At 38.6% G+C, this 16,616-nt stretch overlaps 1 protein-coding gene across 3 annotated transcripts in view; it reads right to left on the bottom strand.

Annotated features, from left to right (window-relative positions):
• LOC136857706 (inactive histone-lysine N-methyltransferase 2E) overlaps positions 1-16,616 on the bottom strand; it is a 335,033-nt gene that overhangs the window by 13,296 nt on the left and 305,121 nt on the right. For all 3 annotated transcript variants that reach the window (XM_067136572.2, XM_067136570.2, XM_067136571.2), the window contains exon 19: positions 5,417-5,560. In XM_067136572.2, coding sequence (XP_066992673.2) covers positions 5,417-5,560 — 144 coding nt within the window. The remainder of the gene's footprint in view (positions 1-5,416; positions 5,561-16,616) is intronic.

The following is a 16,616-nucleotide window of genomic DNA, read 5'->3' as shown; positions in this document are numbered from 1 at the left end:
CTACTATAATCTGATATTTAAGTAATTCCTCCTCCAATTTTCTACTAGCCCCAGACTGAAATATACTTATCACATTCCATGTTCCAATATATCCGTACCGTTGCCATTTAGCGTGCTTTAGTCGTCGTAAGTTTGGGACCGTCCAGTTATCTTGATTTGTTTTCTGAACAATATGTAGTTTTGTGGTAGTGGAGTTGTTAGCCCCACGTACCAACCCCCAACCTGGAGGAGCAGGCTATCACTCTTAGTCTGGATCATCACCTTAGACCTGTAAGGCTTGGGTGGCCCTACCAGGAGCATATGCTCCTGCCGGCATAGCTCTAAGGATCATTTGAACACGCAAGCCTCCAAAACACCCAGCAAATTGTATTTTTCAAGGTGGTGATACCATCGGGAGGGCGGGAGACAATACCAACACAAATTCTGGTGGGATTAAAAGAGGTTTAGGGACCTAAAGGCAAAGTTGGTTGGAATGGATTGTCCTGCCCATGCGCTCCATAATTCTGCTCAAAATGCCCTCAACGTAGGTTTGCTTACTGATATAGATTACATTATTTTGAATTTTTAAAAGTTACTTTGCTATATATACTGTTTGTACTGAGAAGTTAAAACAGTTTGTGAATTTGTAGACTAATGTTCCTGTGTCATTCAAAAACGACGTGGCTTTCGTTGTTTTCATGTGTTACAAGATTGATTCCCATGTTCCCTTCTTTGAAGTGAGGTTATTATTTGTGCATTCTCTGACATCCATACTTAATGCCAACATTCTTGAATTAGAAGAAGGAATCAAATTGTGTTGCTGAACCTGTCTCTATATTAGAATCTACAGTGGAAAAGTACAGGGGAGACATAGTTATACATTTAAGTCTCTTGAAGTGAGAGAGATTCTTGAAGGAGAAGAAGGAGGAGGAGGAGAAGAAGAAGAAGAAGAAGAAGAAGAAGAAGAAGAAGAAGAAGAAGAAGAAGAAGAAGAAGAAGAAGAAGAAGAAGAAGAAGAAGAAGAAGAAGAAGAAGAAGAAGAAGAAGAAGGAAGATTACAGTGCAGAGTGCGATAATTTTGAGAAGGAAGTCGGAACTGTTTATGCCTCAGCAATACAGTACCTGAAAAAGTGGCTGTCTCACTATGAACAATTTCAACCATTTCATAATGCAAATAGAGAGCAAATATTTTCATTGCTTAATTCATAGTGGACCAAGGTCAGTATTATGACTGACTGACATTTCTTGACCATAAACCCTGTTCCTATTCTATTGTCGTCCACAAGGTCACCTTCATGACTCCGCCAGTAACCAGATTGCAGTGTGCCAACAGCAGGCAGCAGTGAAAGATGGAGTGGGGGGGTGTATGAGAATTGTATCACTGTATTGGTGTTATTTTGTTGCTGAGGACACTTTTTCTACACAGAAACTTCTTGGTATCAATGAACGATTTGTATTTTGGACAATAAATGGACAATTAAATAAACGGGTGAAACTGTTGATTGCATCAGATTGGGCCGTCCTAACTTACACAGAAAAGAAGTTGGAATGCTGTTCGTGCAAGGATGATGCAATTCTTTGCATAAACAAACAATTTTGTCTTGTGAAATGAATACATCTCCACGATCTGCCACGAATTTTGAAGGATGATTTTTGTGTTGGTGCATATAAAAGATACATACGGCATTAACTAACTGAAAAATTTAAGGAGATACACCGGGTCTGACGTATGGGGAAAGGCAGTAGCACGATATCCTATTCACAGATGAAAAAATATTCACTATGGAAGAGTCGTTTAACAAACAAAATGATCGTGTGTATGCACAGTCCTCCAAGGAAGCAAGAGGGAAAGTTCCACGTGTGCAGCACGGACATTACACTGCTTCTGTCGTGGTATGGTGAGTGATTCCATGGCCAGCAGCATCGGAGATAGGGTGACCAGATGTCCTGCTTTTTGGAGGATATTCCTTTTATAACAACCTATCCTGAGGTCTGCATAGAAAACGTGGCCCTTTGTAGGGAATATTGTCTGAAACCTTTGTCGAGAGAATGCCGGTAGATTCTGGAATAATGTTTAGTGTTTGTTGTAAGTTGTTACTTGTTATCTATCATTGTGTTAGTAACTGCCTTTCTGTTGGCTCTGTATAACAGAGTTATCGAACATGATTTTTATATATCGAACGGCAAGGTCATTATTGGTCCATATTGAAAATTTACAGTTCAAAAATAATAAAGTTGTTCATTAATCCACCTATTCAACACTTTATTTCCACTTAGGCTATAGTGGTTACATAAATGCACTATGTATGCACTTCTGCAGCTGTTTACCAGACAATGTTGGAAAAGGTGATAAAACTTTATCAATCTGAAGCTGTTTGAAGGGAAATCGTGGATTTTTCAGTAGGATGCTGCTCCTGAAAATAAAGAAAACAAATGCAGCAGTGGTTGGTAACCAATGTCCCACAGTTCATCGTTGCTGCTGACTGGCCTAGTGGAAGTCCGGACCTCAATCCATTAGACTATTCCCTGTGGCAGGAGCTCAAAATGATAGCATGTCAAAAACGGCACCGCAATATTGAGATCAATCACGTCAGCTGTCAAAAAAATTCCACTGGACACAATTTGTGCAGCTATTGACGAGTGGCCTTAACGTCTTTGCTGCTGTATTGCCATACATGGCGATCATTTCGAATAACAACATGTTCCTTCTGTAGCATTTTTGTGTTTTCTCAATATATATCTATATTAATGGGTTTGCATAGCTTTCGTTAGTAGTTATATGCATTGAAAGTACTGACAGAACTTCCCGTGCAACATCAGAGAACACGTTGAAAATTTGCCTAAATTTGACAGCAATACCTGTTCCACGTGTCTTTACAATATGACGATCCATAAAGAAAATATTCCTACTGTCTATCAAACTGTTAATTTTACTAAGCGTTAGGTACAGTAGATGCGTTATAACTCTGCAAATGAATGGCCGTGCTTTTTCTAAGAATTTGAAGGCTCACATGTTTTGATGCCATTCTGCAGATTTGAGAAAAGTTTTTGTAAAGGCTAATACAATGTTATTCTCTCTTCACTATTTGCCAAGAACCAGCAACGTTACATAGAGGCACAGTACAACTGGTCGCAGGGCTAGCGAGGTATAATTAAGATCACAATTAATTAAAGTCTATCAGGTTCCACCTTTTCAATACTAATACAATGTTGTTGGATGATATTTACAACATTATTTATTAATTACAGTACATGTTTCGGTGCTCTATTATGTCACCATCATCAGCTGATTTAGAAAATGTGAAAAAACTTGGCGATCTAAATATTAAACAAAATATTGTCATACTTAACTCATACATATACATATTTACATACAACAGAATATTTATTGGTTAAATCCTAAACATCTATTATGCTATATTAAATATCCTTAATATGTAACAAGAGAATTCTTGTAAGTCATGCATATAAAATTTTTCTCATCTGGTTGACGAGTTGTCTTCACATTCCTTAATGTTTGTAATTCTATGCTCTCGTGCTGTCTAATTAGAATGCGCACTTAAAATTGAGGAATTAACATTGCATGCAGTCTATTTGATGTTAAAATGTTCATTTCATTTGTATATTAGCTGCTTTTTGGTGGATAAAATTCATTATATATAATATAATTGTTGAAAACTGAGCCGTCTTCTTATATTTATTAAGTATTAAAACTTCGTATTTTTATTGCTTTATGCGTGGTTGGAACTGTAATTAATTTGTCCTACAGTTGTTCGGCGGACTTACCTTCTCAGTTCAATGGGAACCCTGCAATGATGAAACCCAATATTAAAAGAAAAGCGAGAAAATTGATAAAGAAGCTGATTGAATCTAACTGTTGATACGGCTGACTCACCTCTACAGCTGTGTACTTCGCGTGACGGCTACCGCGCGATGAGTGTGTGTGCTAGTATCTTGTGCTGTGTGACGAAGCGCTAGTGAAGGAGAAGTAGGGGCGGCAAAGGGGATGTTTCTAGAAACATGAACTTTTAGGAGAGGGTCCGGGGGGCGTTGTGGACGAAGACAATAGTACGCAAAGTTGTTACGTAGCATTCGGAACGCATTCAAATTTTCTGAAATTTTTAGCTTGTTAAGTAATAGAATCAAAACGTCAAACAGTACCTTGGGTTTTTCCGAAATTTCATTCAGATTAAGGTTAGCGTTATAGTATTGGTCTATATGTATTAGACATGCTTCAGTAATGTCAAGCTTCTGTCCCTTAGAAAGTATTTCCATGATCTCGAGGTCTTTATCTATGTCTGTGAACTTATGTTTGTACTCATGGATATGTTGACCTATCGCTGAGAATCTGTGATATTTTACAGCGTTAAGGTGTTCCTGATATCTGACGTTGAAGCTACGCCCAGTTTGCCCTATGTATCCGCTTGAACAGTCTTTACACTAGAATCTATATACCCCTGATTTAGAATATGGGTTGACTTTGTTGACAACAGAAGCATTATGTAATACTGTTGTACTTCTATTATCTGTCTTGAATGCGATCCTGATGTTACGCTTCTTGAAAATATTTGTAATTCTGTGTACATCTTTATTAAATGTGAAGATTGCGATTTCCTTAGCTTCTGGTTTATTTTTCATCAGACTCGTTTGAGGGCGATATTTGAATTTGTTTATTATTCTTTCTATGAAATTCTCTTTAAAACCGTTGGCTTTAGCCATAGCTCGAATTATGTTCAGTTCCTTGTCCAAGTTTTGTTTGGACATTGGTATGCTTAAAGCGTGATTTACTAAGCTGTTATAGGTCGCGCATTTGTGAGCTGAGGGGTGTATCAAATCATTTCGTATTGTGGCTACAGTTTGTGTGGGTTTTCTGTAAATACTAAAAGAAAATGAAGAGGCACGCCTATTGATCTTTAGGTCCAGATAGTTAATGGATTTATCTATTTCGGATTCTAAAGTAAATTTTATATCCGTATCTATCGTGTTGAGATTACTAAGAGTCGTAGATGCGTTGGTTATGCTTTCATCCAGGATAACAAACGCATCATCTACAAACCTAGACCAAAATAGAACATTTTTGAATTTTTCATTATTAATTATTTGTGTGTCCTCCAAGAAATCCAAATAAATCTCCGCCAAAATTCCTGAGGCCGTACCTTGTGTTTCCGGGAATGAGAGATTCTTCGAATTAGGTGGCATTTTGAATTAACTCGATATTGAATTATCGAGGTTCTACTGTATAAATGTTTAAAGTATAAGAGAAAGACAGCATTATCAAGAATATTCTTGAAACAGAATTAGATATTAAAATTGCCATTTTAAATATTGTAATTTTGGTGTTGGTGACAGCTGAAAAAAAAATTGATGGATCATGTACGCTACTTTAATCATTTGACAAATTACGAATTTTTGTAGCAGCATTGTCAATGTTTCTTACCTTGCTTTCTAACACGCTCTTGTTCCTCATCATCGCTAAGGAAGAGCCCAAATTCTCTTCGTAATCTCTCAGTAAGGTTCTCCCTCTGTCTTTCTACTAATGTTGGAGCAGAATTCCAGCGCATGTAGTTCATCTCCTCACCAGCTGGAACAATTCAATTATAAATTAATTTGAGACAATGTTAATTAGGCATTCGTATTCTGTGCTCTAGCCTGTGGAATCGAAGTCAGACATTAGCATTATCCTTGATTCCAAGAGACATTTCCCTAATTCAGGGTGAATTTCTATCATCTCTTAAGATCAATATTAATAAAAAGGATGCAAATGCACAAAATTATAATAGTATTATTTTTAAAAGGTATAGATCCCTCTGTGGATCAGTAGTAGAGAGATGCCATACCCAAACCTGGTAAAGGTACTCTGACTGATGGAGAACACTCCATGTCATATTGGCATGTAAAAAAAATTATCTTTGATGAAACCTCACATGTAATGTCTCCCCCACCTCCTCCCAAAAAAACCCTTGGCAGTAAGTCCCTCAAGACAGATCAGGCGGAATGAAGTGATAACATCTATGGGCAACCTAAATGCTATACATCAAAATATCTCCCCAGACATTAACTGAGGCCAATCAATTATTATTATTATTATTATTATTATTATTATTAGTTACAAGCTTTGAATTGAATTATTAGTAATCGCACTCCGTCCCAGAGAAAAATTTCGAGTCGAGTCCAAAGCGTGCTCCTCCCTTCACGATAAAGGCACCAATTTTGTCCCTCCCTCTAGCAATACATTCGAAAGTATACCATATTACACAATAACATTTGCACACAACCTGTTAGTTCTGTCATAAAACATTCCTTGTACCTTGTTTCTCACGAAGCAGCTGCTTTTCAGTGTAGTTTTTCTTGAAACATCCTTCACACTGTGATGACATTTTCGTCTTCTGAACCAAAAGCAATTCCAGTGCAGGTGTCCTTAATGTAGGCCTCACTTCTTTCTGTCAACTGTCAGGTACACTTAACACAGCAAATACAACATCATTGAAGGATTTATAGTAGAGAAGAGCAGCGCCTGAGCTCCTTCATTCACAATGAATTTTGCAATGCTTACGGATAACAAAAGCAAGTCACGATGGAACAAGTATCGTTGCCAACTCACAAGCATTGAAACGAGGACGATTAGGAGAAATGTACAATCCGTTTGAGCCTGTTTTCCTTCTTTTTTTTTCTTCCGTAGAACATTATTTTTTCTTATAATGTCAGTTTTTCCGTAATAGTTGGCACCTCTGTTATTATTATTATTATTATTATTATTATTATTATTGACATGATATTGGCTTTTGGGCTTATGACGTGTCAAGAAAATACGGGGAAATTCTTTATGTTTCACAGAGAACTATGCTCTGCGTCATCAGAAGAAAATCTTGACTGTCCTCGAGAACGGCTTCTAAAACAATGAGCTTTGAATTTAGACGTTACCCAACATCTGACTGATGGAGAACACTCGATGCCATAAGATACTGGCATGTAAAAAACAAACAAAAAAACAAAACAAAAACCTTTGATGAAACCTCACATGTAATGCCCCCCTCCCGCAATCACAATCAGACTAAGCGGTTCACATATCGTGTTTGAGTAACATATGGCAGGTGTAAGACAGAGATAAGCCTGGAATGAAACATGTCATCACAGTGCTTGCATGCCCTGTTCTGGCCCAAGGCTAAGCTAGCCACTCTGTATATCTACTAATCATCATCATCATCATCATTATTTTACAGTTCCACTTTCCCATGTCCATTCAGTCTTCATGAGATATCTACTAATATGAAGAATAATTTCTTATTTTATATTTAACACTTTCAGCCCCATGTGTATAAAAGCACATTACCTCCCAGCCCAAGATGTTTTAATTAGCACGTGCTCAGCTTTATGTACATCACTCTGATACACATCAAGTCAGGCGTTCAGCTCCTTGTGCATCATATTGACACGACACAGCCTTGTTCTTCCAAGCATGAGACTTTTAGACTCTCATGTAAACTGAATTAGCAAAATCTCATCTTCTCACTGGAGCTGTGGGAGCAGAGGACAGTAATGGGTCGTATATTGGCTGAATGCTGGCAGTACCACATACTTTTTACCACCTGTACTTGTCTGCTGGTGTTGCCTTCAAATAGTATTGTTTTCTCCCTGTGCTTATGTATTGTTGCAGAAACATGGATTCCGATGAGACAAAAGAAAAAAATCAATGTATTCAGAGAGCAGCGGTTGCTTTAGAAATACGAGTGACTCATAAGATCGGACAGTGCACTTGACAGACCTTGATTGTAACAGTAGTGATAAAACAATGTCCAAATTTGTATGGAAGGGTTAGGAATAACAAAAAATTAGCAAATAAATTTTTTGAAACTCCTTTTTGAACATGTATCAAAATGATGCACACAAAATGGGTGCATCATATTGATACACATGAGCTACTTAAAAAAAAAAAAAACCTAACTTATTTATAGCCCATGTGCAACTTACTGATGCATCTTATAAAGGAGAGCTGAAAATGTTTTTGTTTTAACCTTTTGCAGTCCAACTGATTTTAACTGATAGCATTAGTCATGTCCAAGCAAATTTTGAGGAAATCCTGTCTAATAATCAAGAGTGAAATCTATATGAAATTAAATTAAAATACAGGTTCTCTCGAGCAAGAATTATGTTTGGCTATAGAGTAGAAGCCCTTTTTAACGAACCTCAGGGGGATTTGATATTTCTTCCTTAAAAAGGGGGGGTTTTCCTTAAATGGGGGTTCAAAGAAAATAGACTATATATGACAAGAAATAATAATACATTTACGTCTTTAACCAATGTAATGTCAAGAAATAATAAATGAACATATTAACGCTAAAACCTCAAATTAACACAAGAATAACAGAAAATATTTACACAACAGCAGAAGTAACAAATTCCTTAGTGGACCATTGGGAGCGCAATCTGCAGGAAGGAAAAGAGAAATAGGTATTACTGACTTGCAATTTTAAATTGAAGGAACAGAGGCCTAACATAATTTTAAAAAGATTTGTGAAAAATAGACTATGAAAACTGTAAGAATAAGTGTATTAACCTTCACTTTCTGAAATAGTCCAGTACAGTAATTTGCTTCCTCTTGCCCAGATGTCTTACGGAAAGAAGTTTTCTCTCAATTTGGCTGAGACTGCTGATGAGGTCTTCAGCAACGTTGAAGGAGAAAACAGGCGGACAATATCCAGTCCCTCCACTGCTGCCCCAAAAGTTGGCTCCGTTGGATCCCTTCTTCAGTACTTGCTCTTTTTGTATCGTCACAAATGTCTCCAGCATCCATCTGTGGTGCTGAAGTTACGATATCATCATCACTAGTAACAAATTCTTCGAATGTTGTGGCACTGAAGTCCTTTGATACAAGCTTCCAATCTTTCCTAATGTCATCAGCAGTGTCATCTTCATTAAAAACTTCTGAAATGACACCAAAACCAGCATGGCTAAAATGTGTCTCGCGGCATGTACGCGTACATCAATCATGCCTCTGGGCCATACAGCTTGTCTAACCGGAAACCACACTTTGCTCCTATACAGGTATCATTCCAGTACTACCCACAGTTGAATGGACATAATGAACCAACAGCATCTAGCATGACAGTGACGGCTGCTTGCCAGTAACAGTTATTTCCGGAGGCCACACCAATTTGTCATGGTTCCACACATCACTGAAGGAGGGCATTCATTTAACGCATTAACTTCGGACTGAGATTACACAAAAATGGAAATTAATTAACATTTAAAACAAGTTTAGAAAGAAGTAACTTATCACAAATTTTCGTTACAATGAGATGTGCGATCGTAATGTGAAATATATTCCTTAAAAGCGTACCTTTCCTTATGTCAGGGTTCATTAGAAGGGGGTTTAAATAACATTGTGTTAAGGCGATTTGGCTGGGCCTTAAGAAAATCTTCATTAAAAGCGGGCACATTAAAAAGGGGTTATACTGTATTTGACAAACGTATCTAACCAGTTTACAACCTGAAAGTTTTATTGTGTGGTACTCCAATGCCTGAACAAAGAGCAAGAGGTCATGCACAACATCAAAAAAGAAAATTTACAAGTTGTTTTATGTCGCACAGACACAGATAGGTCTTATGGCGACAATGGGATAGGGAAGGCCTAGGAATGGGAAGGAAGCGGCCGTGGCCTTAATTAAAGTACAGCCGCAGTATTTGCCCGGTGTGAAAATGGGAAAAAACAAAAAACCATCTTCGGGGATGCCGACAGTGGGGCTTGAACCCATTATCTCCCGGATGCATGCCCCTTACCGCACAACCAACTTGCACGGTAAGAAGAAAATTGAGTACTTTGGCCATACCATTCGAAATGATAAATATAGACTCCTTCAGTTTATCTTACAAGGTAAAATTGAAGGAAGGTGCAGTAGGGGAAGGAGAGTATCTTGGCTATGGAATCTATGAGAATGGTATGGGCTCAGTACCCCTACTCTTTTCCAAGTTGCTGAGAACAAGAACCATATCACCTTGATGACAGCCGACATCCAAGGAGGATATAGTACAAGAAGAAGAAGGTGCCATTGGAAGCAGTTCCCCACATGAAGTCCAGGTTTACGTCCATATGTTTCACAAATGCACACAGTACAGTCTTTGTGCTTTCCTTCTGGGTGTCGAATGATGTGCAGCTTTCCATCCAATTTTTGCTCTTCTTCTGAACTGGAATGCCGCCCCCTGCTTGAGTTACCACCCCCTTTACGGAAGTCTTCAACAAGTTTGACATTTTTCTTGCTAAAATTTACAGGTTTCATGGGTTTAGTGTGATTTGCTTTGGTATTCTGGGCATACAGTATGTAGGTCTAGGCATTTATAACTGAAACATTCATACCCCAGAAAAGCAATTTTCCACATTTGAGTGTCTTATGCAGGAAGCAACATATTGCAAAAAAATGATCGGCTGTATCGACGTCACCCATATACATGTTGTAATTTCCAACACCACTTGATTTATTTACAACTTCATCTGCTTGTCCCTTCACTTTCCTTCTAATGTTCTCTGATGAGGATTAACTCCATGGGCTGAGCATAGTTACAACTCTTGTCACGCCAAGCAAGGATTAGAATATTTTCACTATTGTGGCATGCTATCTTTTTTCCTTTCTTTTTTAGGGTTAGTTTCCTGATGGAAGAAGGAACATCTTTTCTATTAGGAAGCAAAGTTCTGGTAAGGTGACATTTCAAAGCTAGGCGTTCAGTGGCAAGTGGCAACCTATGGTTGCAAAACATGGACCATGAGAAACAAAGATGTTAGTAGAATCCAGGCAGCAGAAATGAAATTTGTCCGTAGCATGATCGGCAAAACACGGAGGGACAGAGTCCATAATGAGGAAATCCGCAAGCAGGCTCAAGTTGTAAGACTGCAGGACAAAATAACAGTGCAGCGACTGAGATGGTATGGACATATGCGACGCATGGGTGATAACAGATTACGGAAAAAAAATGTACGATCTAAAACTTGAAGACAAAAGACCAAGAGGGCGACCAAGACTCAGGTACAAGGACATGGTGAAGATTGATATTCAACAGAGAGGACATACTTTGGAAAGGTTTGAAGAAGGAGAGAAGTTCAGAGACCGCAACTGGTGGAGAAGCCTCGTTTGCCAACCCATCGCTTAAGATGGAACGACGTGGGGTATGTATGTATGTATGTATGTATGTATGTATGTATGTATGTTGGGGTTGTGTAAAAGCAATCGGAGAAAATATGATATCCAGAAATATCAGGCTATGTCTCTCAAAGTTTTTAATAAAGTTGAACTATTCTAGAAGTGAAAGGAAGGAAGGGATGGTTTGATAAGGGTTTCCGCAGTGATTTTCCCATGAAATGGCAAAAAAGTACACATATAGCTACAAACTGAGTTGGCCAAAACGTGTGTATTCCTCACTTTTTTTTTTCTTTTTTTTTTTTTTTTTTTCCGGGTTATAAGTGATGAAAGAGATTCTTCCCTTGAATCTCACAACAGATCATCTATTCATATATTTTGTCCTGGTATAAACAGTTCTCTGAATCTGTTGTCAAAGTATTGAAGGAAAGTGCTGACCTTCTGTGTTTTGGTTTTCGAACTGTTATCTAATGTAAAATCCATAATACAGTGGAACCTCGATTTTCCGTTTTAGGAGGGACCATTAAAATAAAACGCACAACACGGGAAAACGGAAAATCCGGGATTGAATGAAAGCCATCAGCAATTTGGCTAAACATCACAAAAATGAAATATGTATAATAATCTTATAACACTCCTAAACCAAACCAAACTACAGCCCCAATGGGCCTTCGTCTGCCGAGCGACCGCTGCTCAGCTTGAAGGCCTGCAGATTACGAGGTAACGCATGGTCAGTGTGACGAATCCTCTTGGCCGTTATTCCTGGTGGCTCTCTAGACCAGGGTCGCCATCTCACCATTAGATAGCTCCTCAAAGGTAATAACGCAGGCTGAGTGGAGCTAGAACCAGCCCTTATATCCAGGTAAAAATGCCTGACCTGGCCGGGAATCGAACTTGGGCCCTCCGGATGAGAGGCAGGCAAGTTAAACTGCGAAACTGGCATCAAACATTAATTACCGGTACACGAGTTCGAAATCTCGATACTTTATATTCAGTTTTACAGGGAAAACTTTGCCAGTTTCCCGTAGAAACTTCTTTCAGTTCAGCCACTTTGATTAGCCAAACTCTTTGGAAAAAATGTCAAGGCAAACAACAATCGACCACAAGTAGTTTTTAATTCTCACATCTAATAAAATAAAGCACATTAGATACAAAAGCGCACAGCATGATGGCGAAACCCCTTTTCTTAATCTTCCAATGTAATTTGGTCTGGTTCGTAGTCAGTTTCTGGAAATATTCCACCACGTAAATTAGGCCTACATCGACTATTAAAGGTTATGCTGAACTCTAAAACGGTTTCGAAGGTAAGTATCCATCCTTAGAAGTTCTCAAATGCATTATATTCAATTCTGCCTGAAAAAAAAAAACACCATCAAAACTTCAGAAATTAGACTACGATTATTCGTGACCTTCGGCACAGCTGGAAAACGCGCTTGCTGCACATGTCAGTACGAGATGGAAATTTATACATGTAATGTGCGCCAATAAAACGACTGCGGTTTTTGACTTTTAACACAAAAACATAAAATTCCTCGTCTTATATTAGGACCAAAACAATAACAGGCAATCCCAAGACCTCCCATGGCTTTTTTTTATGTAAGGTACAACACCTGTCCTGGTCTCAATAACATTAAAATACTAGGTTTGTGCAAGATGTGTGTTAAGAAGGAGCAATTACGATTCCTGCCTGAAAGCCCGGTTACTATACAGTGCAATATAATGTAAACAATAAAAATATAACCATCTAACCCTGGACACAATGTGGACGTTTTATAAGTGCAAACATTTGACGAAACTTGTTCCGACTTCCAAGTAGAGCTCTCGAAATGCTCTGCATCTCCTTACAATTATTGTGGCCACTCTCCGCTTTAAAATTTCCGAGATTCTCTAAACAATACCACCCAAATTCGATGCTAAGGAGGTCCCTTATGCAAGTTAACTACTGATCGCTTTTCCAGTACAGGAACTGGCTCTAATTATCGCAATGACGAGGCGTTAATGCCAAAATATGCCATAATTGTCCTTTCATAAGATACAGTTTATTGAAAAACACTTGATTGAGGATTAAGCATTGATGGGACTGAAATTTATAGACGGTTGATACGGGAAATCGTTTCTGCGATGAACGGATAATGTGGGACTTTTACAACGTGATTTAATTACGATGCTCGCAGGACCACGTAATTTGAACGCATGATCCGGGAAAACGTAGGTTCCTGGAATGGATAATCAAGGTTCCACTGTATTATGAGAAATCCTTTCAGTGTCATCACTTCACTGAAAAACTGTACTCTTGACTTGATATAAAGTCCTTTGCCCAACAATCCTTTATATCAGGTAAATTAATTATTCCTATATTGATGATGTTGTCTAGGAATGCGAACATTTTGTCCTGTTCCACATCTGCCCAATCATGCCAAAGTTCTGTTGCCAATTTGTGCTCTAGCATATGCAATAGTTTCGGGAAAAAATTTTGATATCAGCACTAACACGAATTGCTGCAGTGGGGTGACACAACTTGCAGTGATCTGTGGTCCAGGATTTTTTTGTCCTGTGAATAATCCAGTCTTGGTGGCTCTTTGTCATGGTAGGTCACATTTTTATACACACCATCTCTGGATGTAGCTGTGATAGTACCATCACAATCTATATCACTGTCACTCACCTCAGAATTCACAACAGGATTAGTAAAATCACCTCTAGCTCCCCCTCCAACATTAGCAGTTGGCTGCTCTTCTTTGGCGTCAGTGTTGATGCTCACCAATTTTCTTGCTGTCGCTATTAGTTCATCCTCTCAATTGGATGAATCTCTATATGATACGCTGGGTTCAATTCTTAGTTTCTTACATTTGTGTTCTTTATCAAAGCTCACTTCACTCAGTACACTATCATAATTTACACCATCACTTTCACTCGACAAATCATGAAATTCGCCATTTAATTTGCATAAATATCATCATTGCTACTCTGTTTATCTACCAGCCTCCCTATATCACTCACATCTATGATTACAGGATAAAATTCTTGAAAATCACAAATATAATACAAGAAATATGCATGTATTTTCTAACAGTGGGCGGTAACTATGGAATGTAAATGCAGCTGTTACGATCAGGCGGCCAACATAAGTCTGTAATGTTTTAGGAATATTTTCAAGGAATAGCTGGTAGATGGCAGGTGTATATATAAAACTAGTACGAAAGAAGTAAAGTCACTCGACACAACGGACAGCCATGCCAAGTCAGCCTTGATGTTGGACCTGAAGCGAGTATACGCAATAGTAAGCCTTGGGCTGCAGGTGAATACAGTGAAACCTCGATTCTTCGTTTTCGGAGGGGCCTCGGGGGGGGGGAAACACGTACGATACGGGAAAACGGAAAATCTGGGAACGAATTTAAACCTTCAACATTTTGACTGTACTTCACAGTAATGAAATACATATCATTTTATTTGTACAAAAACGCCTGCATTGAATACCTTAGTTAAAAACTTCATATTTTAAATTCAGTTTTACCGAGAAACTTCATCACTTTCCTGTGAAAACGTCCTTCAGGTCAGCAACTTTCATCAACCAAGCTCATCGAAAAATATTCTACTAAATAAGTTATAAGAATTATATTAATATCTAACAAATTTAAAACCACATCTGAGACTCCAGTTTCACTATTGCTGCAAGGAGAGTGTATCGGAGTAATTATGCCGATCGGGAAAACAACATTATAATCCAGTCACTTAACTGATGACTTAAAAAGTCTACGGTAGCTACCTCTGTTTTTTTACCTTGAATAAATCCAACAGGAACAGATACAGTTATTTACAGTAATCGTTATCTCACGTCACTCATGTAAATTAGAAGACTTTGTTTTAATAACCTAAAAAAGAACAATGTAACTCGTTTATCAGTAAATGTTTGCGTGCTTTATTACAAACTTACAGCGCGGAATTTAACTTCGAGTTCGCCCATGTTTAAGGCCTCGGTACTTTTCATTAATGATTTTTTTTGACCGATAAACAGGTGAGAAATGTGGCTTGCATGATAGGCATAATTACTGGTGCAGTTCATATGAACCTACCTGTGGTAGTTAAGAAAGATCGCTGAAAACACGTAAATAAGCATAGGTTGTAACGGATCCAGTCACATAATCAAGTAAGCTAATCACAACGCACAAATACAAAAATGATACCAAAATACATTAAATCCCAGAAGATATTGTAATGAAGCAGACTCGCACTCACAAAAATAAAGTGTCACATCGCACACATATAGGATACGTACTGTACACACAACACACATACGAAACACTTAAAATTGTCATTTTTTCAGTCACAGAATATAGTGTCACTTTGTAGTGAAAATCTTTAATTGTCAGTTGTTTTTTGTTTTGTCATGCCTTAACATGGTACAGTGCTCCCTCAATATTTAAAATGTTCTGTACTTCGCTGCCGTCTGTGTCATACGCAGTAATATAGTGGCGAATTTTGTCGAAGGCGGCTAATGCTTCTGCAAACGTTGGCAGGGGTTCAATTTCATCTTCGTCTTCCCCCTCATTCGCGATATCTTGCACAGCACTTGCACTGGCTGTGGTAGTAGCATCATCACACAGCTATTCTATGCTCTTTACACCACAAGTGGCAAGCTCACTATCAACTGCAGCGTACGTCTCAAAGTTAACATATCTCGGCATGAGCTTCTCCCAGTCCTCACTGGTAAGTTGTTCTTCGCTGCCGGTATTGTTGTTGTTCGTGTCTCTACTTTTGCCAAAGCCACATTTATGAAAACAATTTTGAATGGTGGAGGGCGAAACATGGAACCATGCTAACACAACAAAGTGGACTGCCTGTAGAATACTGAACTTCGTCTTCACTTCTTTCCCTGCGTCCAATTTACACACAGCCCTTCGCACCAGCTACTTGCGGTAGTACCCTTTAAAGCACTTCATCACCCCCGCATCTAGAGGCTGAAGGACACTGGTACAGTTCGGGGGATAGAAAATAACTCTCACATTTCGTAAGAAAGAAAGTTCCTGCGGGTGGGCGGCACAGTTATCTACAAACAAAACTATTTTTCTTGCTTGAGCACCCATAGAAGCTTCCAGTCCATGAAGAAAATAAAAAGAACTGTCTGTGGTCACCCAGGCTTTACCGTTCGCGTAGTATCGCACTGGTAACTTCTTGAAGTTCTTAAAGCATCTCGGTTTCGCTGCTTTGCCTATAACAATAGGGATAGGTTTGTCTGACCTGTCACTGTTACAGCACAACAAAACAGTTATGCGCTCCTTTACATTTTTGCCTCCATGACAGGATTCTCCTTTAAGAACCAGCGTGCGATCTGGTAAACAGTTGAAAAAATAGGCCGGTTTCATCCGCGTTATAGATGTTCTTCGGTTCGTATCCTTCAAGCAACTCTAGGAGATTTTTCCCCCAATCTTCCACAGCTGAACCGTCAACTGCAGCACTCTCACCAGCGAGCTTTTTACACACCAGCCCGTGACGCTCCTTAAACCGGGAAAT

Source organism: Anabrus simplex, chromosome 1, assembly GCF_040414725.1.
Source record: "Anabrus simplex isolate iqAnaSimp1 chromosome 1, ASM4041472v1, whole genome shotgun sequence".
Lineage (NCBI taxonomy): Eukaryota > Metazoa > Arthropoda > Insecta > Orthoptera > Tettigoniidae > Anabrus > Anabrus simplex.
This window is presented reverse-complemented; position numbering and strand designations above follow the sequence as displayed.